Below are 22,072 nucleotides of genomic sequence, written 5' to 3'. Positions count from 1 at the left end.
CTTTCATATTCTCTTACTTTCCACCCTCTCCTAACAATTGATTCGTAGTGCAACTGCAAGGTTTCCCTCCTGTTACACCTTTTGACCCTTTAACTGTCAATTTCCGTTGCAGCGCTGAATGACTTCATAGGTCCCAGTGTTTGGCCTTTGGCCGAAATTCTGTACTAAATTCAATTCAACAATCCTTTAGATTGTTGGCTCCTTGTTCAGTAATTTCCTCGCCCCTTGCTTTCAATTGTGTAAGCAAATGGGCTTGTTTTGTCTTATATTTCATGGTATTTTTGTAGGCGAGGCGCCCCTGCACGCTTGGCTGGACATGAAAAGACTTTCTCTCTCTCTCTCTCTCTCTCTTTCTTTGGGCATGCTCAAAGGGGAACACTAACTTATATAGGTTAATAAATTTAAATGGGCGTGGGCGAACTTGCTGAATAATGGTCTTGGCTATGAAGCAGATACGTCTGTTTATTTGTCTTTTTGTATTTTTCCCATTTTATTTCTTAATTTCTTGGCAGTGCCTCTCATACTAAGTATTATAAAACCACAAAGATCCAATATCTCTTATTTAGAAAAAATATTTTTTTTTTATTCGCTATTCACTGGAAGCCTTGAAATCTACGAGGAACTGAATGATGGAATTTCCCTTCCTAGATTCTAGCTCACGCTTTTTAAAAGACTTGGGTGAGTGCTTAGCACGCAACACCACCCTAACAAAATATCCCTCACCCCAATGGGCTATATAGTTATTTTACTATATTAGAATAATAATAAAAATAATAATAATAATATTATTATTATTATTATTATTATTATTATTATTATTATTATAACAACTTTCAATGATTTTTATCTTGCACATCCATAAAGTTGTTTATTATTATTATTATTATTATTATTATTATTATTATTATTATTATTCAGAAGCTGAATCCTCTTCATATGGAACAAGCCCGCCACAGGGGCCATTGACATGAAATTTAATCTTCCAAAAAAAAAAAATGGTGTTCATTCGAAAGAAGCAACAGAAGGTATATAAATAAAAATAATTTTAGTAGACGCGAGGCATCAGGAAAAGGTCAGTTATTAACGTCATTTGGTATGAGGGTGAAAGGTGCAAAATATAGATGCAAATTGCTTGAATGTGATTCTTAATTTGAAAGTTTTGGACGGAAGGAGAGGGAGACCTACAGAGTATTTGGTAGACGGAGTTCAACAGGCTTCAGAGCAGAGGCGCATGAGTGTGTGCTAATAGGGGTGAGTGGCCCATTGTATGTCGGAGGAAGGGAGGTTTGACGTGTTGCTAATGAGCTTTGAGTCTGTTGATGTGATGTTTCTGACTGGAAGGTTTAATTTTAACTGCTGCTACTGTGTTTTCACCGGGCAGGGAGCTCTACAGGGTGTTAGCTTTCTAGTTCCCTGCAAATCTTTTTGGGGTGAGGTTGCTTGTCCTGTACCCTTCTCAGACATGTCCACACCCGACTTCAGTTGACTCTACCAACAGGTACATAATTCACCCCATAGGCCAACAGAGGGATATGCATGGTTGCAATCACTCTTACGTGTGATTTTTTATATCAGACATCACCGGGAAGAAATGAAACACGATTTTAGATCCTGACAGGTGTCGGCTTTATTGCTAACTAAGCCATCTTCAGAGGACTGATACAGAGTGGTAGAAATTTATAATATATATGCTAGGAGGTCAGTACATTTGGATGATAAGATTTAGGCCAGAGGCCAAGTGCTGGGACCTATGATGAGGTCATTCTGCCCTGAAAGGGAGATTGACAGTAAGAAGGTTTGTAAGGTGTAACAGGTGGAAAACCTCGCGGTTGCACTATGCAACAATTGTTAGAGAGGGTGGGAAGTCGGATGGAAGAAAGAGAATATGAACCGAGGTACAGTAATAGGAATGAAAGAGGTTGCAGCTAGGGGCCGAAGGGACGCTGCAAAGAAGCTTAATTTGAGGTGCATTGACGCCACTAACCCCCTACGGAGAAGAGTTAAACACTGCATATTTATATTGATATTAATGGACCATTTTTATGCATGTCTTGCTAATATTCATGTTTTTGCCGAAACTTTCTTTGACAAAACTAGAATCAGTGACATTTCTTTCTTTTATTGATGATGCTTCTTAAAATAATCACCTTCATTCACTTACCTCCTACAGGAATGACCTCCCCAATAGTAATCATCTCCATTCACCTCCTACAGGAGCGATCTCCTCAGTAATTATCACCCTCTCTCGTTCACCTCCCACAGGAACGATGATCCCGAAGAGCGGCGGGGACTACGCGTACATCCACGAGGCCTTCGGGCCCTTACCTGCCTTCCTGTACCTGTGGGTGGCACTGGTCATCATCATGCCCACGGGCAACACCGTCATCGCCCTCACCTTCGCCAACTACATCCTCCAGCCGCTGTTCTCCAACTGCGACTCCCCTCCGGACATTCCCATAAGGCTCATCGCCGCCGTCGTCATCTGTGAGTTTGGGCAAGAGGACCTTTTTTCTCTTGAAGTTTCTTTTTTTATTTATTTATTTTTTTGCTTTCGATTTTTGGATCGTCAAGTTTTTCTTTATGGATGGGATTTTTAGATTGGGTTTTTGTCATCTGTGAGTTTGGGCAAGAGGACCTTTTTCCTCTTGACCTTTCTTCTTTAATGTGGGATTTCATCTCTTGGTGTTTTTTTTTTTTTTTTAATTATAAGATTTTAGAATGGGTTCTGGGTTTTAATTACATGACCGTTTATATCATAAAGTTTTCGATATATTCTTGTAATGAGGCTCTATTGCGGAATGGAATGTCACATTTAGGCCAAATATAAAGGGTAATAATAATTCTTATGCCTCGTAAAGACAAGTTTTAAACCGTGAGACGTCCTTTCCCTTAAGATAGTAACTAAAAAAAAATTATGCATATATAATACACATAATTATGTGCGTTGGGACCTATGATGTCATTCAGCGTTGAAAGGGAAATTGAGAGTAAGAGGTCTGAAAGGTGTAACAGAAGGAAAACCTCGCAGTTGCACTATGAATCAAATATTAGGAGAGGGTGGAAAGTAAGATGGAAGAAAGAGAATATGAAAGGAGGTACAGTAAAAGGAACTAAGGGGGTTGCAGCTATGGGTCGAAGGGACGCTGCAAAGAACCTCAAGCAATGCCTACAGTGCACCGCGTGAGGTGCACTGACGGCACTAACCCCTCCTGCGGGGTGTGCTTGTCTTTGTGGATTTTTGAATTGCAACTTTGTTTTAAACTTTTCGAAGGAGGATTATATATTTCTTCATAGATTTGGCTTTGGATTATAATATTCTATTTATCGTAGGTGAATTGGGATTATAACTTTTTTTTTATTATAACTTTTTTTAATCAGTGACTTTAGATTACGATTTTTTTTAGAGTTTGAGTAAGGATTTAAAATTATTTACAGATTTTAAAGTGAATGATAAATAACTCAGATTTTTTCAGTTGGTTTTATAATTTCTTTTGATAGATTTGATAGAGCATTTTCATAATGAACTTTAAATTGAAGTTGTACTTTGTTCTTTGATAGACTTTGTGTTTGGATTGCAACATTTTTGCAAAGAGTTTCTGTCATAGACCGAGTAAGAAATAAAGATTTCTGTTGTAAAGACTTTTGATTTGGAATTATAGGTTTGAGTTAGAATGTAGATAATTGGAACAATTAATAAATTTTTAAGAAAATGAGCTGGAATTTTAGATGTTGTTTGAGTTCCAGCTATACTATTTTTCCTTCTAATTTTGGTTGAAAATCATTATTTATGTCTATATGGAGATGGCTTGGACATGTGATATGCCTGGGAGAATAGTATGTGATAGAGTCATTGGAGAAGAGAGGCTGGAGTTGAGTGGAGATTTGTGGAAGACAAAGCACAGGAAAGACAGGAATGGCGTAATTTCACGGAGGCTCTTTGCCCCACTTTTCTTGCCCAAATCCTTCTGTTTAATCTCAAGTCTTTGCAGCGTCCCTTCGACCCCTAGCTGCAACCTCTTTCATTCCTTTTACTGTACCTCCGTTCATATTCTCTTTCTTCCTTAACCCTCCTAATAATTGTTTCTTAATGAAGCTGCGCGGTTTTCCTCCTGTTACACCTTTACTCTCAGTTTCCCTCTTAGGTCCCAGCGCTTGGCCTTTGCCTGAATACTACGTTCCAATTCCAATTCCTGTATTGCGCCCCTCATCTTGAGTGTGTCATGTAAGTCTGCATCACACAGATCCGAAAAAGACTTCATAATTTATTATTGCTTTTGCCAAGATGAAAATTGACTCATATTTTATCCTGGATGAAATTCCAGTTTTTACATTCTTGTTGGTGGCAAAAAGTTGAAGTTATAGTTATCTGCATATGTTGATTTTCATAAATAACCAAGAGATTGAAAGATGGATCTACCGCTGTTATGAAATGCCATAACCACGTTTCGTCAGGTCTATATCCAGGACAATAAAGGACGAAAAGGAGCTATATGTTTTATTTTCTATTTGTATTGTTCCATTGTCTGTAAACGCCGACAGTTTTATTCATATCGTAATGAATTGAACATGAAATATAGAATTTAAGCCAAAGGCCAAGCACTGGGACCTATGAAATCATTCAGCACTGCAACGGAAATTGACAGTAAAAGGTTTGAAAGGTGTAGCATGAGGAAAACTTCGCAGTTGCACTATGAATCAATTGTTAGGAGAGGAAGAAAGAGAATATGAAAGGAGGTACAGTAAAAGGAACGAAAGAGGTTGCAGCTAGGCGCCGAAGGCACGCTGCAAAGAACCTTAAGTAATGCCTACAGTGCACCGCATGAGGTGCACTGACGGCACTGCCTTCCCTACGGCGGTTTTATTCTTATCACTTCTCGTTACGTCGGAAAAAATACACTGTTGTTTTTTCAGAGATCTGATATTCAGAGTCTGTCAGATATTTTTAGCAACAATTAAAGTTGCAACGCTGCATTGTTGACAAAGGCATTTTATCATCCACACATTTTTTGATGTTATTCAGCTATGCAAATAAGCTGCTCCCTTTTCTCTTACACAATAAGGTTTATGTAATTTTGTTTTGTTTTTTTACTCGATGTGTTTAACAGTTTACTGAAATATCTCCCTTCTGCTGACAGGTTTTCTTCAGCTGAAACTGAAACGTTGTTAGAAAATGATGCAAGAAAGTGAAGTAAATATATATGTACAAACTAGTAAAAAATGCACCGAAGTTTCTTCGGCGCAATCGAGTTTTCTGTACAGCGTACAATTAAGGCCACCGAAAATAGATCTATTTTTCTATGGTCTCGGTATATTGCTGTGTAAGCCGCGGTCCATGAAACTTTAACCACGGTCCGGTGGTGGCATGTCCTATATCGTTGCCAGACGCACGATTATGGGTAACTTTAAACTTAAATAAAATAAAAACTACTGAGGCTAGAGGGCTTCAATTTTGAACGTTTGATGATTGGAGTTTGGTTGATGAACATACCAATTTGCAGCCCTCTAGCCTCAGCAGTTTTTAAGATCTGAGGGCGGACGGAAAAAAGTGCGGACAGAAAAAGTGCGGACGGGCAGACGAAGCCGGCACAATAGTTTTACAGAAAACTAAAAGGAACAACTATGCATACTATATTTCAGTTTAATTGGTTCCCTCGTTAGTGGACGTCTGTCTGTTGTAGATTGCATAACTAACGCCTCTGCGTCTCTGTTGTTTTTTTTTTTAGTGGGATTCCCTGTTTATAACACCACGCCACTCCAAGGACAGAGTGCATTTTTGTTTGTTATTCTAACAACCCTCTCGCTTTTAAGTCGACCGAAGCGCCAATGGTTCTGTAGTCACAAACAAGAGATTGTGTTTTGGCTCCGACTGATAACTTCGTGATTTTGCGAGGTTTATCTTTTCTCGGCTCCAGTTCGCTTTTGTTTTGCTGAGTTACGTAATGTTCGTCATTATATTCTGTTGTGATAAATGGGAGATCTCGGAATTTTAGTTCGTTTGAGTGTCGCTTATGGTTTCAAGTTGCTTGTGTGAGTGTGTGTGTGTGTGTGTGTGTGTGTGTGTGTGTGTGTGTGTGTGTGTGTGTGTGGACTCTGCTATAATATACTTCTTTTACTTTTCTTATCTTCTAAGGCCAGTAATCGCCATTATAATAAATGCTTGAATGTCCTACAAGGTTGCAACTAAAGTAGCTTCGAGATTTGTTTTTTCTTAAGCACTGAAAATTAATTGCTTTGATTTATTTATGTATTTTTTTAAAACCGCCCAGAAGGTTGCCTGCAGCGTCCCTTCGGCCGTTAGCTGCAACCCCTTTAATTCCTGTTACTGTAACTCCGCTCATATTCTCTTTCTTCCATCCCATTATCTACCTCTTCTAACAGCTGTTTCATAGCGCATCTGCGAGGATTTCCTCCTGGTACACCTTTAAAACCTTCTTTACCGTCAATTTCCCTTTCAGCGCTGAATGGCCTCATAGGTTCCAGCGCTGGGCCTTTGGCATAAATTTTATATTCCATTTCTAAACGGAGAAAACTAGAGAGTCCTTCTATGCATATGTATAAATGAATGGATGTATCCAAGGGCGCGCGTGTGTGTGTGTGTGTGTGTGTGTGTGTGTGAGTAAGCAATTCGCTTGCCTCTGTAAGATCGATTGCTCTCCCTTGTTCCTCTTCCAAACGAAAGACTATCACACAGAGGTCTTCGGCGTGCAGACTCGAGAAAAGTGTACGATTTTTATGCTGAATGTTTTTCACGTTTTATTTATTCAAAAGACACTCTGCCTCCGGTAATGAGGTCTCATTAACTCCCTGAGGTGACCAGGCGTGTCGTTACACCACAGGACAAGTGATGTGACACGTGTAGTTTTCTTTCTTTCATATATTGGAGAAGCGAAGGAACTGTTTACATTTGACTGACATCTTCAGACAATTTTGGCCGTTGTAGACATGTCATAAACATGTAAACATGTTATAAACACGTTGTACACGTGCCATAAACATGTCATAAACACACGTCAGTAACGCATCTCTTAATCACAAACAGGCTGAATACAAGTCAACGTCTTCACTTACAATCGTTGGCTTGTTTTTAACCTGTTTGCAATATGTATGAGATAAGTTGCCGACTTTGTTAATGACATGGAGTACTGTAGTGTGGATGCAACCTGAGAAGTGTTATGATTGGAGGCCCCAAAATATCAAGTGAGACATTTTCGTTCTTCACTTATGGTCGTTGACTAGTGCTATGTATAAGTTGCCGACATGTGTGTAAGACATGTATTACTGTAGTGTGGATGCACCCTAAGAAGGGTCAAAAGTGGAAGGCCCAAAATGTTCCAGTGTTGATGACGAGAGAAATAATGATGTGATTAACTACGATATATTTTAACGATGTGAAAATTCACTACTTACCACTCCAGTAGCCACCACGTAAATACCCTCGAAAGCGTAGTGGTAAGATCTGACGCGCAGTTGTCGTGGTGTTGGGGGCGGTAGAGAACAATAAATGGCTCAAAACCATTTATGAAGGCGACGAATAACGATGTGGGTAGTAGGCTCGGGATGATGACAAATGTCTTCGGCAGTTAAGGTTAGGTTCGCTGCTGAGCACTGAGTGACTGAGCTCCCTTTCCTGCAGGCTTTGGACTGCCTTTGCCACAGTTGCGTCGGCAGTTCTGATTCCTCTGTGGTCGTTTGTAAAGAAATCATTCTAATGGCCTCTTGGGCACTGGCCACTGCGTGTTTTAGTAAATTTCCTTCTTGTTTCATTGATATACCAAATCATTGTTCTTCCAGTGTTTAACCTATGGCTTAAACACTGTATGATGAGACATCTGTGTCGACAACCCTTGTTGTTGTGACGCCGATTTACAGAAACTAACCAGTCAATCAATCCTCTTGATTTTTTAGGTTCCTGTTTCTTAATATTACTAGTTATGACTTGGACCATCGGCGGATGGTCTTTTGTTTGTCAATTTTCCACAAATTGTATTTTAACTGAGGGATTTCACATTCACAATTGATCCCCGATCCCCGTTTCCCGCCGAGAGCAACCAGATTCGCTGAGCAGTATTACCAATATGCAGTAACTGTGCCTCGCTGTCGAACTTCTCAGTTCCAGAGGTCCTTTATTCCTCCCACCGTTGGGCTGTGGAACAGTCTCCCTGAGGATGTCACGCAACTGGAACTTGAAAAGTCCAAGCGAAGATGCAGTGCATTACTACCCTAATGCAAAACCTTTTATTTTAATAATTTACTTACATTTTTATCTTCTTACTAATTTGTTAATTTAATTTTTCTTTTTTAATAAGTGGTATCTCTTCTTTCTGTATTTCCCTTTACCTCCTCTTACTTCTTTCTAATGAACGCTATATTCTTTGAAAGCTTGAATTTCAAGTCATTGACCCCTTTGGTGGGATTGTCCCATACGAAAAGGTTCCTCTTCTGAATAATAATAATAATAATAATAATAATAATAATAATAATAATAATAATAATAATAATAATATTCTTTGAAAGCTTGAATTTCAAGTCATTGACCCCTTTGATGGGATTGTCCTATATGAATAGGGTTCATCTTCTGAATAATAATAATAATAATAATAATAATAATAATAATAATAATAATAATAATAATAATAATAATATTCTTTGAAAGCTTGAATTTCAAGTCACTGGCCCCTTTGCAATTTGGTAGGATTGTCCTATATGAATAGGGTTCATCTTGTGAATAATAATAATAATAATAATAATAATAATAATAATAATAATAATAATAATAATAATAATAATAATAATCTTTGAAAGCTTGAATTTCAAGTCATTGGCCCCTTTGCAATTTGGTGGGATGTCCTATATGAATAGGGTTCATCTTCAGAATAATAATAATAATAATAATAATAATAATAATAATAATAATAATAATAATATTCTTTGAAAGCTTGAATTTCAAGTCATTGGCCCCTTTGATGGGATTGTCCTATATGAATAGGGTTCATCTTCAGAATAATAATAATAATAATAATAATAATAATAATAATAATAATAATAATAATAATAATAATAATATTCTTTGAAAGCTTGAATTTCAAGTCATTGACCCCTTTGATGGGATTGTTCTATATGAATAGGGTTCATCTTCTGAATAATAATAATAATAATAATAATAATAATAATAATAATAATAATAATAATAATATTCTTTGAAAGCTTGAATTTCAAGTCACTGGCCCCTTTGCAATTTGGTAGGATTGTCCTATATGAATAGGGTTCATCTTCTGAATAATAATAATAATAATAATAATAATAATAATAATAATAATAATAATAATAATAATCTTTGAAAGCTTGAATTTCAAGTCATTGGCCCCTTGCAATTTGGTGGGATGTCCTATATGAATAGGGTTCATCTTCAGAATAATAATAATAATAATAATAATAATAATAATAATAATAATAATAATAATAATAATAATATTCTTTGAAAGCTTGAATTTCAAGTCATTGGCCCCTATGGCGGGATTGCCCCATACGAATAGGGTCCACCTTCTGAATAATGATAATGACATTACGAACTAAACTTGACCCCGTCTCCCCCCTCTTGACAGGCTTCCTGACGTGGGTCAACTGCACCAACGTGAAGTGGGCCACCAAAGTCCAGGACGTGTTCACGGGTTCGAAAATCTTCGCCCTGATCATCATCATCGGCGCTGGGGTCTACCACTTGGCCACCGGAAACGTGGACAATTACCGGAAGCCCTTTGAGGGAACCAACATGGACGTCGCAGCCTTTGCCACAGCATTTTATCAGGGCCTTTTTTCCTTCGCTGGGTGGTAAGTCAGGCTTTCTAGCTCTTTCGTGTACGTGAGTGTTGGTTGACTGAGGAGCGTCTGAGACTGACTGAGAGCGTTATTGTCCGAGGTTTCTTAAGAGCAATGTTAGAGGCTAATTTATGTTGGTTAATATTTCGGTATCTAAGAGCAATGTATGAGGTTCAAGGTATTATTATTATTATTATTATTATTATTATTATTATTATTATTATTATTATTATTATTATTATTATTATTATTATTATTATTATTATTATTATTATTATTCAGAAGATGAACCCTATTCATATGGAACTAGCCCACAGGGTCCATTGATTTCAAATTCAAGCTGCCAAAGAATATTATTATTATTATTATTATTATTATTATTATTATTATTATTATTATTATTATTATTATTAATAGATTCACAATTTCGTGAAAAACAATCTGAGTAATAAAAATCCACAATTATACAGGAAATATATTACTAAGTTAAAAGAACCAAAGACTTTCGAACATCCTCATCAGTGTTAACGTTAAAAATTTTTAACGTTAATATTGATGAGGAACACCGTTCAGGTGTTCGAAAAGTCTTTGGTTCTTTTTACTTATTTACTATATAATTATATTTACTACATTATTAATATTGATTTTTATTATTATTTTATTATTATTATTATTATTATTATTATTATTATTATTATTATTATTGTTCAGAAGATGAACCCTATTCATACGGAACAGGGGCCATTGATCTCAAATTCAAGCTTCCAACGATTATTATTATTATTATTATTATTATTATTATTATTATTATTATTATTAAGAAGATAAACCGTATTCATATGGAACAAGCCCTCCAAAGGGGCACTGACTTGAAATTCTAGCTAGGATCAGTATCAGCAATTAACTGATTATAACGATTAATTTAGCATAATTAATAGCTTAACTTTCGATTACAGTAACTTTGATCCAATAGTAGATAATTCCTAATTATATGAAGATCGATAATTCTGGTACAATTAACGTCTGAACCTCAGTGCTTATAATTATGATACCAGTGACACCCAGTAGAATATGGTATTATTTGATTATGAATGTTGGGTGGTCAGTTTTGTCATTCAGTGTTTCTTGTTTACTTATATCTGGTAAATTTGTACTGGCTGCGGAAATTGCATTGCCTGTCATCGTGTGAATGACACTGAAAAATTCCCCCTCCCCCCCCCTCTCTCTCTCTCTCTCTCTCTCTCTCTCTCTCTCTCTCTCTCTCTCTCTCTCTCTCAGAATTAGTTACATATACACTCGTCAATTCTGTTCCCCGTTTTGGTATTTCCTTAATGTTCGTCCTTTAGATTCAAGTTTTAAATTATAGTATCTCTCTGTCTCTCTTTCGTAGAATTAGTAGTTAAATTTACCCTTACCAATTCTGTTCCCCTTTTTGTTAGTTTGATAGAATATGAAATTACCTTAGTCTAATCGGAATTATCTTAATATTCCTTAAATGTTTCTCTCTCTCTCTCTCTCTCTCTCTCTCTCTCTCTCTCTCTCTCTCTCTCTCTCTCTCTCTCCAGTATCAGTTACATTTCCCCTCATCAATTTCGTTTCCATTTTTGTTAGTTCAATAGAATATGAAATTACCTTAGTCTAATGGGAATTATCGCAACCTTTCCTAAATGTTCGTCCTGTTGATTCAGTATTTAAAATGACAGTCTCTCTCTCTCTCTCTCTCTCTCTCTCTCTCTCTCTCTCTCTCTCTCTCTCTCTCTCTCTCTCTCTCAGAATCAGTTACTTTCACCGTCATCAATTCTGTTCCCCTCCTTGGTAGTTTAATAGAATGTGAAATTGCCTTAGTCTAATGGGAATTATCTCAAGCTTTCCTAAATGTTCGTTTTTGTGATTCAAGATTTAAACTTGACATTTCTTGACCCTTTTTCAGGAACTACCTCAACTTCGTCGTCGAGGAATTACAGGACCCTTACAGGTGAGCTCAGCGTAATTTCACGGATGGTAATTATAGGATATGTACATTTGCTCTGAAGGCCTGTTAGAACTGTATTGTAAAGCCTGTAAGAAGTAGTTTTTAGTTTTAATTATCGATTACTATTCAATATAAGGTTTTCCATGTAGAATGATTGCAGTGGTATGTTGTTCTAGTAAGGAATTATTATTATTATTATTATTATTATTATTATTATTATTATTATTATTATTATTATTATTATTATTATTATTCAGAGGATGAACACTATTCGTATGGAACAAGCCCACCACTGTCTTGAAATTCAAGCTTCCAAAGAATATTAAGGTGTTCATTCGAAAGAAGTAACAGAAGGTAATAGGAAATATAGAAAATTTATAGATTTGAACATTTATCTTAAAGAGTAATCAAAATGAAATCCCCAAAGAGAGGGTTAGTGCCATCAGCGCACCTCATGCGGTGCACTGTAGGCTTTACTTTAGGTTTTTTCGGCATCCCTTCGGCCCCTGGCTGCAATTCCTTTCGTTCCTATTACTGTACCCCCGTTCATATTCTCTTCCTTCATCTTACTTCATAGTGCAACAGCGAGGTTTTCCTCCTGTTGCACTTTTCACACCTTTTTACTGTCAATTTCACTTCCAGCGTTGAATGACCTCATAGGTCCCAGTGATTAGCCTAAATTCTATATTCTACTCCATGTTAAGATCTCCATTTTAATTTGTCCGTGAGTCATCCAGGATTCACATAAAAGGACTGACATTATTATTATTATTATTATTATTATTATTATTATTATTATTATTATTATTATTATTCAGCGATGACGAGCAAGTTTACTGTAGTTACGAACGCGCTTTTGTAAGATTTTTTTTCGACATGAGTACCTCCATGATGGTGATATGTGATGATGTCTTGTAGGAGAAGACAGAACTTTGCATAGATGGAGAAATAAGATCCCGAGTCATAGGTTGTTTAATTCCATAAAGCAAATAGGTACATACAGGGAGGCTCTGCGCGGCGTGCCATTTGTGCCTAGAGGAGCAGAAAGAGTACTCTTGCGCATGTGCGGAGTGCAGACAGCGCGGCTCATGCGCGTGCGCTTGCAACGAACAATATTAATGAAATACATAGATGTGCAGTAATACATACAGTTAATACACACGAATCTCCTTTCATCTTTACTCTGCAATGATTGTAATTTATATGTTACAGAAGAAGATTAAGTCTAAAAGGTCTTGGAAATTCAAATCAGCAGAAAATCTCAAAACGTTTGATGTGAGGTTATCATCTTGCGTCAAAGAGAATTCAATTGAGCCTGTTCTCTCTCTCTCTCTCTCTCTCTCTCTCTCTCTCTCTTTCATTTTCTTGCATTTGCCGGGCAAGAGTCGAACTTGATTACACAGTACGGTATACTGTAGGCATTGCTTAAGGTACTTAGCTGCAACCCCTTTCATTCCCTTCACTGTACTTCCATTCATATTCTCTTTCTTCCATCTTGTCCATTCATATTCTCTTTCTTCCATCATACTTTCCACCATCTCATATTGATTGATTCATAGTGCAACAGCGAGGTTTTCTTCATGTTACACCTTTTATAACTTTTTACTGTCAAATGCCCGTTTCAGCGCTGAATGACCACATAGGTCGCAGCGCCTGGCCTTTGGCCTAAATTCTATATTTTATTTGATTCCATTTTGATATAGTAGATAACGTTTGTGTCTTCTGATGAATCTTCACAAATCACATTGAAGTAATTTTGACTTCCACATCTCGTCAGCATCTGTACTAACCGAGCCTCATCATTAGCCATGCTCCTCTCTCTCTCTCTCTCTCTCTCTCTCTCTCTCTCTCTCTCTCTCTCTCTCTCGTCACCAAAGTAGCACTGGAGCGAGCGAGAGAGACCGTCACCACATCATCACTGTACAACGCTTGCGAAAGGTCATCATCATCATCATATCATCATCATCACCCACAGGATACGGCCAAGTGACAGCTTATTTGATCACACACACACAAAAAGGAACACGTATTCAAATGTTGAATCCCAAGCTTACCTGTTTAGGGGAGGAGATGCGTTTTCTCTCTCTCTCTCTCTCCTCGCCAGGCGCAGGCGTCACCACGACCCCGCGAACAAAAGCTTCTTTTGTCAGGGGTTCGACAAAGGCCATAATTCGGTGTCACGGCGTGGCACGCTCTTTCAAGTTCGTAGACCAAGCTGGGAGGTATATTATTAACCAATCTGTGATGAGTAAAGTGAGCACTGGGGTTGTTTGCTGTGGTGGGACGCGAGGGCAGGGGGCTGTGACTCGTCAAGAGGGATATGTCCCATTCTTACGCGCAACTTGGTACATCCCTGCTACCCCTGGCGGATACTTCCGGAACTAATTCTATTTCTGTTTTTCTCTCTCTTCTTTCGTTCTTTTCGGCGTTTGTGTGTCTTGGCGTACGGATTTTTTTATTTTTTATTTTATTTTTTTGTTTTGCTTTTATGAAATGGTTGTGCAGCAATGGTTTTGACTGTGGGTACAACTTCCTTCCTGTTTGGAGGTACTCTGTAGGAAATCTGTTTCGTGTGACTTTAATCTAGTTGTTGGAGTTCCAAATCAGATCCGTTCGGTTAGTGACATTTATACTTCCGTATTCATTATATGAAATAAACTTCCACTATCGTGTTTGACATACAACCAAAACAATCACTTTTTATACCTGAAACTTGACTGAAAATCAGAGTAAAAATCAGAGTACATTTATTGGGTCTGTCATACGTTGTAGGAATTATGCTGTATCTGATGTCTTTCTTATATTCCAGAAACCTCCCGAGGGCCATTATGATTTCACTGCCACTTGTCACCATCATTTACTTCCTGACGAACTTGGCCTATTTCGCCGTCCTGACGCAATCAGAGATGTTGGCGTCGAATGCAGTAGCTGTGGTAAGGAAACTGTTTATTAGGTCTAAAACCTACCCTTATAATCCTCCGTAGGGGCGTAGTGTTGTTAGTGCACTTCACGCGGTGTACTGTACATAGGCATTACTTAAGGTTCTTTGCAATGTCCCCCTTTTATTCCTTTTACTTTACCTCTATTCATATTCTCTTCCCTTCCATGTTACTGTCCACGCTCTCCTAACAATTGATTCATAGTGCAGGTGCGAGGTTTTCCTCCTGTTACACCTTTCCAACCTTTTTACTCTCAACGTTTCAGCGCTGAATGACCTCATTGGTCCCAGCGATTGATCTTTGGCCTAAATTCTATAGTAGTCAATTTTACCCTCGTAATCTTCAGACATTTCTCCTTGTATCAGACCGCAAAGGTTTGTTGTATGAAGTATTATGCCAGATAGGGCGTTATAACTGGATTCTTAACTCTCTTCAGTTTCATCTGGGCTTGGGACCGGCTTGAGTTTACAAATTTACACACTGGGGCCTTACAAGTGAGTTCTGGTTGTTATGATTTTTTTTTCTATTCTCCATATAATTACTGTCATTACCGTTATTATGAATTCTATTTTTTTTCTACTTCTTCAGCAACTGTGTGGTGGATACTGCTGATAATTATTTTTATCTTGTTACCTTATGTATGTAGATTGTGTGCATTGTATGTGTATATAACATGTATATGGCCCTGAGGCGAAATAAAGGTTATTGTTATAACCTCCCCTTTTTCGAAGGGCATTTGCTTTTTGGCGAGATCTGGCATCCCGTCGGGTTGCACTCATATATTTATAAGGCGACTAATTTTGATGTCAGTTTTTTTTTTTTGAGACTTTATCTTTATTAACGATCGTTAACTAAATGAAAAGTGTGAGGTGATGTTGCGTACTATTTAGCAGTATTATCATTATTAGTAGCAAAGGTGTCACCATTTTTACAAGATTCTTAGAGGATAGGGGAAGCGAGATATTCGCTTTGTTTACTTAGAACATTTTTCATAAGTGATGATGATAAGTTGTTAACTTACAAACTATTGTTGTCAGTTGTCATTTCATGAAAGGAAATGCAGTCCATAGCATATTGTAGCCTTAAGGTTTCCATATTATTATTATTATTATTATTATTATTATTATTATTATTATTATTATTATTATTATTATTATTATTATTATTCAGAAGGTGAGCCCTATTCATATGGAACAATCCCAGAGGGGACATTGACTTGAAATTCAAAAATTCAAGCTTTCAAAGAATATGATACTCATTTGGAAATAAGAGAAGGTAAAGGAAATACAGACAGAAGAGAACTCACTTATTAAAAAGAAAAAAAATAAACGAATGAATAAATAGCAGTGTGTTCTTATAGACTCATGTATCCCATAATAATCCAATATAGTGTCAGGATTTTACATAATTTTATTCCTTTAAACAAAATAATCATCGATTTCGCCCAACAACGTTTAGTATATGCACCAGTTCTCAAAGATTGCGATGGTTTGGGCATGTGGTGAAACCTGGTAAAGAACAGTTAGTCAGAGAAGTAATTGGTATGGAAGATGGGGTAAAGGACCTAGACTGTTGTTATTATTATTAAATAAAAATTATTTTAAAGATGAACCCTATTCACATGGGACAAGCCCCACAAAGGGGCCATTGTCTTGAAATTCAAGCTTCCAAAGAATATGTGCTCATTAGGAAGAAGTAAGAGAAGGTAAAAAGGGAAATACAGAAAGAGATGATCTCACTTATTAAAAAGAAAAAAATAAATTAATAAATAGATATAACTGTATTAAAATGCAAGGAGAATAACAGGGTAGTAATGCGTTGCATCTTTGCTCGACCCTTTGAAGCTCCAAAAAGGAATTCACCCTGTGGGAGAGAGCGCCCTAACTCCTCCTCTTCTTCCTTCTTACAGTCGTTTGGAAACCGGATGCTGGGAGTGATGGCCTGGATCATGCCTTTCTTCGTCGTGTGCTCGACCTTCGGCAGCTTGAACGGAGGGATCTTCGCCTCCTCCCGCTTGTTCTTCGTGGGTGCCAGGCAGGGCCACTTGCCCCAGATCCTGGCTCTGATCAACAAGGACAACTACACGCCAGTGCCTTCTCTGCTCTTCCTGGTGAGTCTTCAGAGAAGGACGCCGTAGGGGGCTAGTGCAGTCAGTGCACCTCACGCGGTGCATTGTAGGCATTACTCGGGGTTCTTTGCAGCGTCCCTTCCATGGCCCCTAACTGCAACCCTTTCATTTCTTTCACTGTACCTCCGTTCATATTCTCTTTCTTTCATCTTACTTTCCTCAACCCTCTCTTAACAGTTGTTTCAGTGTAACTGTGAGGTTTCCTCCTGTTACTTAACCTTTCAAACCTTTCTACTCTCAATTTCCCTTTCAGCGCTGAATGACCTCGTCATAGGTCCCAGCGCTTGGCCTTTGGCCTAAATTTTATATTCCATTCCATTCCAGATGACGTACTTTTATCTAAGAGTATTTATATATTACCAGTGTCAAATACCACAGTCGTTTCGACCTTGTTTACACGAATTGTTATTCATTTATTCATTAATTTGCTTATTCACTCTCCCCTTATTTTTCTTCAGGGTTTCATGACGGTGTTCATGCTGATCTCTTCAGACGTGGCGGTGCTGATCAATTACATATCATTCTCCGAGTCGGCCTTCATTCTGACCTCTATAGCGGCTCTCCTGTGGCTCCGTTATAAGGAGCCAGACAGACACAGGCCGATCAAGGTATTCATATACATAATAAATAATTTTGTTAAAAATTCTAACTATGATGTTTGTTTTTTAAGTGCCGACACAATCTCATGTACCTTTGATGTGTATTTTGTCTTCTGTTGTCAAGGGACACTTGTTTGTAAACATTTAAGTACAATCTATTGATTGTTGGTCTTATAGCGTAATAAATTTATAAATATATGAAAGACAAATACAGATTTGAATATGATGTCTGCAAGAAACACTGCACTTGCATGCATTCTGACAAATTGTTGATACTGAATGTGGACGATTGTTCAAGAGGCCACAATGAGCATAACTCATGCTCCCATTTTCACTCGGCAGGTGTGGCTCGGATTCCCAATCCTGTTTTTCGTCATATGCCTCTTCCTGGTGGTGCTGCCCATAATCCAGAGGCCCATCGAGCTGGGCGTGGCAATCCTCGTGATCTCTGTGGGGGTTCCAGTCTATTATGTCTGCATCCACCGTGAGAAAAAGCCACCTTGCCTCGAGAACTTCATGGGTAAGTATTCCATCTGGGAAGATGCGTTGTTGTTTTTTTTTTTCATCATAGATGTTTTGATTTTTCCCATGCGAATTTCCTTTGAAGCTTCGAGAAATGCAGAGGCACTTGGTATTCCAGGTTTTCGTCTCTGTGATCAAATTCAAGGCCTCAGGTATTTCAGGTTTTTTGTCTCTGTACTCAGAAGGCCGGATTGCAATTGGCGTCGCTTAGACATACCCAATAAATGGTTAACATATGCTGCTTATTTCAGTTCTGATTGAATGTAAAATTCAACTTGAGCTATGATCCATATTTGACAAAAGCCAGTCATCGTGAATACTTACAGAGGGCGAGACCACCTCGTTTTTCTAATTAGATAAGAAAGTCTTTGATTAAAATGCAAAGCGTCTTCTAAAGTGTCTTCTGGCCAGAATCGCATTGTTAGAATTCCGAGTTCTGTAGTTCGGAAAACTTTTAACTGACGCTCTCTTAGGCAGGAATATCTTGCAGTCGCGAAAGAACTATTTACTGTAAGTTATTGCTATTTGCATTAACATAAATTGCTTGACCCCTTTATTGCCATGCCTTCTATTATTGCCTAGACACTATTATTACCTATTATTACTATTCAGGATGTCGTAACCCCCAGCGTCTCAATCCAGAATAGTTCCGTCGACCTATCACCCCAGTAAACTGCTGTAAATTTCTTAGCTTCTGGAAATGGTCAATCTCTGGAACCACTCTCGTTTCCAGACAGATCTGGTTCGGGAATTCTTAGAAGTTTTTATCAAAATGAGACTGAAAATTAAGTAAATACTTATATGTCTACCCTGTACTTTCAGATCTGTTTATCACGTTCAGTGATCATACATTTGCTAATTGCTGACGTTGTTTGCCCACTATGTTTTATAGCTTAAATGTCACTTGAACTGCTGACAATTTTGAATAGATTATCTTGTGAAAAGCATGTTAAGAGGTGTATTACGTAGGCCCCAAAGTCATTCACCTTATTTCCAAGTAAACTAATACCAATTGCTCTACGAGGGTTAGGAATACACTTGCATGAGTATATTTCATGAATGTACATTTCTCTGAAGTAATGAAGTTTGATCACTTTGTGAAAGGACTTTTCTTTACTATATTTTCAATTCAAATCTTTGCCGGAATGCTGAGACGATGCGTTTTTGTTTCAGACAACGTCACCCGCACGACGCAGATATTATGCAGAGGCCTGCCCGAGGAGAAGCACGAGTAACTTCTTATTTATTCTGTGAGAATGTGGTGATAAGAGAAGACGAAGCTCTGTCAGTCAATGTAAGGTTTATATTCAATGCCTTTCGTGTCTTTAGTCAAAACATTTGTGTCGTGGTAGAAATATCAAGAAGGTTGTTGTCATTGATGTACGGAAACTGTATCAAGAATATCAAGAGAACTGTTATTTTTAAGGAGTGTTTTTATAATGTTACGTTTGATTTAGGTAGATACGTAGATACTTGGCATTGCAGTATATTTTTATACTTGTTAACAAGATGATTAAATGGTTGAAAATTAGCATTGCTCGTGTGACATTGTTATCAACCAGGGATTCTTAATTTTGGAACGACTGTTTTCAAAATGACAGTCGCATAATTTTCTGATGCAGATCAAAGATAATTTAAGGAAATGTATTAAAAGAAGATATTCCTTGGTGCCTTTATCTGTACAGGGTACACACCTTTGCACATGTTTTTTGTATGAGGTGCATGCACCCTTCTGGTTTGAAAAGAGTACACACACACCTTTACACATGTTCGTGTATAAGATGCACCTTTCTGTCTTGAAAAGGTTTCACACCTTCACACATGTTTTTGTATAAGGTGTACCTTCCTGTCTTACAAAGGTTTCACACCTGTGTACATGTTCCTGCAAAAGGTGCACCTTTCTGTGTGGAGAAGGGTACTGACACCTTCAGACATAATCCACAGAGGTGAAATGAGATATTCCATCCTAAAGTCATTCCAAGTATGTTTTTTCAGTGTTTGCCCTTGTTATGTGAGAATCTTGTGGCCCGTAATTGGGTCGGTGCTTCGGTGCTCAATTTCGTTTTATCAAGTCTTCCTTTTAGGTGAAATAAGAGATTTCCTTCGCTTTGTAGAGCCAGAATGACAAGTGATCACGGGAAAGTATCCTTTGAACCAGGAAGAAGAGTAACTGTGTGCCAGAAAGCTGACTTGACAGTTAAACTAGCAGTTGTTGTCTTCGGTAAAAATATGACATAGTTGAATTATGTAGGATTTTGAGTGTGGCCAGAGAAAGTCTCTTGTTTAAAGCTACAGAAATAACGGCAACTATTGAATACTTGTCTGTATTGTCTGTGCAGTTACTGTAAGTGAGGAGGCCATGTTGAAAGGCAAGGAATTCATTTTATCATTTTTTGAAGTCTTTTTTTTTCTAGAGTGTGTTGTTCTCAGTTTTTTACTGTGCTGTGCCTAAGTTTCTTGTACATAGAAAGAAAGAAAAGACACCAGGGAAAAAGCAGCAGGGAAATACAACACTGTATCTTCAATGTACTGTAGCCTGTAAGTGCAATGTAAAGAGGGTCGAAGAGTTTTTTTAAATTAAAAGTCTTCCTCGCTTGAAATCACTGGAAAACCTTTCCCGATTTCTTTCCCTGTTGGTGCATGCACTCGTCCTATTTTTTTTTTTTATTCAACCATTCATTTCATCATCATGACGAAGTGATGTGTTTATGAGGACTAGAAAAATATTAAATGGTGTTCTCTGGAAGTGGTGCTCTTTTTATCAATTGATAGAAGATACAATTATAAATTTTAATTTGTTTTAATTTTAAGTAATTTTTTTGTCCCTTTCGTCAGTGAGGTTCAAAGACTTTTTTTCATTATTTTTTTATGTAAATTTTAGAAAGTTTTGTCCTTTTCGTCAATGAGGTTCACTTTTTTTCATTATTTCTTTGAATTTTAGACAAGTCTTTGTCGCTTTCGTCAATGAGGTTCAGAGACTTTTTTCATTATTTTTTTCAAATTTTAGACAAATTTTTGTCCCTTTCGTCAACGAGGTTCAAAGACTTTTTTTCATTATTTTTAAAAAATTTTAGACAACTTTTTGTCCCTTTCGCCAATGAGGTTCAAAGACCTTCTTTTCATTTTTTTAATTGTAGCCAGCTTTTTGTCCCTTTCATCAGTGAGGTTCAAAGACTTTTTTTTATTTTTTTTTTGTTTTAGACAACTTTTTCCCCTTTCGTCAATAAGGTTCAAAGACTTTTTTATTATTTTAATTTTAGACAGCTTTTTGTACCTTTCATCAATGAGGGTCAAAGATTTTTTTATTTTTATTAGACAACTTTTTGTCCCTTTCGTCAATGAGGTTCAAAGAATTTTTAACAATTTTTTTAAATTTTAGACAACTTTTTGTCCCTTTCGTCAATGAGATTCAAAGAATTTTTAAAATTTTTTAAAAATTTTAGACAACTTTTGCCCCTTTCGTCAATGAGGGTCAAAGAATTTTTATTTTATTTTAGACAACTTTTTGTCCCTTTCGTCAATGAGGTTCAAACTTTTTAAAAAATTTTTTATTTTAGAAAACAATTTGTCCTTGTCATCAAGAGGTTCAAAGACTTTTTTTTTATTTTAGACAACTTTTTGTCCTTTCGTCAATGAGGTTCAAAGACTTTTTTAGGAAAAATTGTACAATTCACGTTGGGAGTCTTAAAAATTAAATGTGACTGAAAAGAAGAAGAGCGCTATCTTTATGACGTAAGCATATTTTTTTCTAAGACTTTCATTTCCCCAGTGTTGAAGGGTCGACGACGACTTTTCATGAACAGCAAACAAACTCGTTGCATTAAAGAAGTAACTTGCGTTGTTTTTTGTATATATATATATATATTTTTTTTTTTCCTGTTATTTTCTCATTTTCACTCATAAAATTCTCTTGTTAGTACTTAAAGTGTTGTTATTGATATCCTCACTGGTTACTGTAGATTTTGCAGAGTTGTTTCTGAAAGGGATTTCGGTTTGGTGGGCAGTGCGTAACTCGAGCTGAAGTCCAAGGTTCCAATTTAAATCTGTTTTATCAGTGACGAAACAAATAGAGGCTCCACTGTTTTGATTTTTTTGT

The 22,072-nt window shown here is 37.1% G+C and overlaps 1 protein-coding gene across 3 annotated transcripts in view; it reads left to right on the top strand.

The window, feature by feature from the left end:
- LOC136826691 (Y+L amino acid transporter 2-like) overlaps positions 1-21,895 on the top strand; it is a 65,429-nt gene extending 43,534 nt beyond the window's left edge. For all 3 annotated transcript variants that reach the window (XM_067084068.1, XM_067084067.1, XM_067084066.1), the window contains 8 exons: positions 2,263-2,484; positions 9,603-9,828; positions 11,747-11,791; positions 14,598-14,721; positions 16,637-16,837; positions 17,314-17,463; positions 17,797-17,974; positions 19,150-21,895. In XM_067084068.1, the coding sequence (XP_066940169.1) occupies positions 2,263-2,484; positions 9,603-9,828; positions 11,747-11,791; positions 14,598-14,721; positions 16,637-16,837; positions 17,314-17,463; positions 17,797-17,974; positions 19,150-19,211 (1,208 nt within the window). In that variant the 3' untranslated portion in view covers positions 19,212-21,895. The remainder of the gene's footprint in view (positions 1-2,262; positions 2,485-9,602; positions 9,829-11,746; positions 11,792-14,597; positions 14,722-16,636; positions 16,838-17,313; positions 17,464-17,796; positions 17,975-19,149) is intronic.
- Positions 21,896-22,072: the final 177 nt, after the last annotated feature.

Source organism: Macrobrachium rosenbergii, chromosome 41, assembly GCF_040412425.1.
Source record: "Macrobrachium rosenbergii isolate ZJJX-2024 chromosome 41, ASM4041242v1, whole genome shotgun sequence".
NCBI lineage: Eukaryota > Metazoa > Arthropoda > Malacostraca > Decapoda > Palaemonidae > Macrobrachium > Macrobrachium rosenbergii.
Note: the sequence above shows the minus strand (reverse complement) of the source record. Positions and strands in the feature narration are given on the sequence as shown.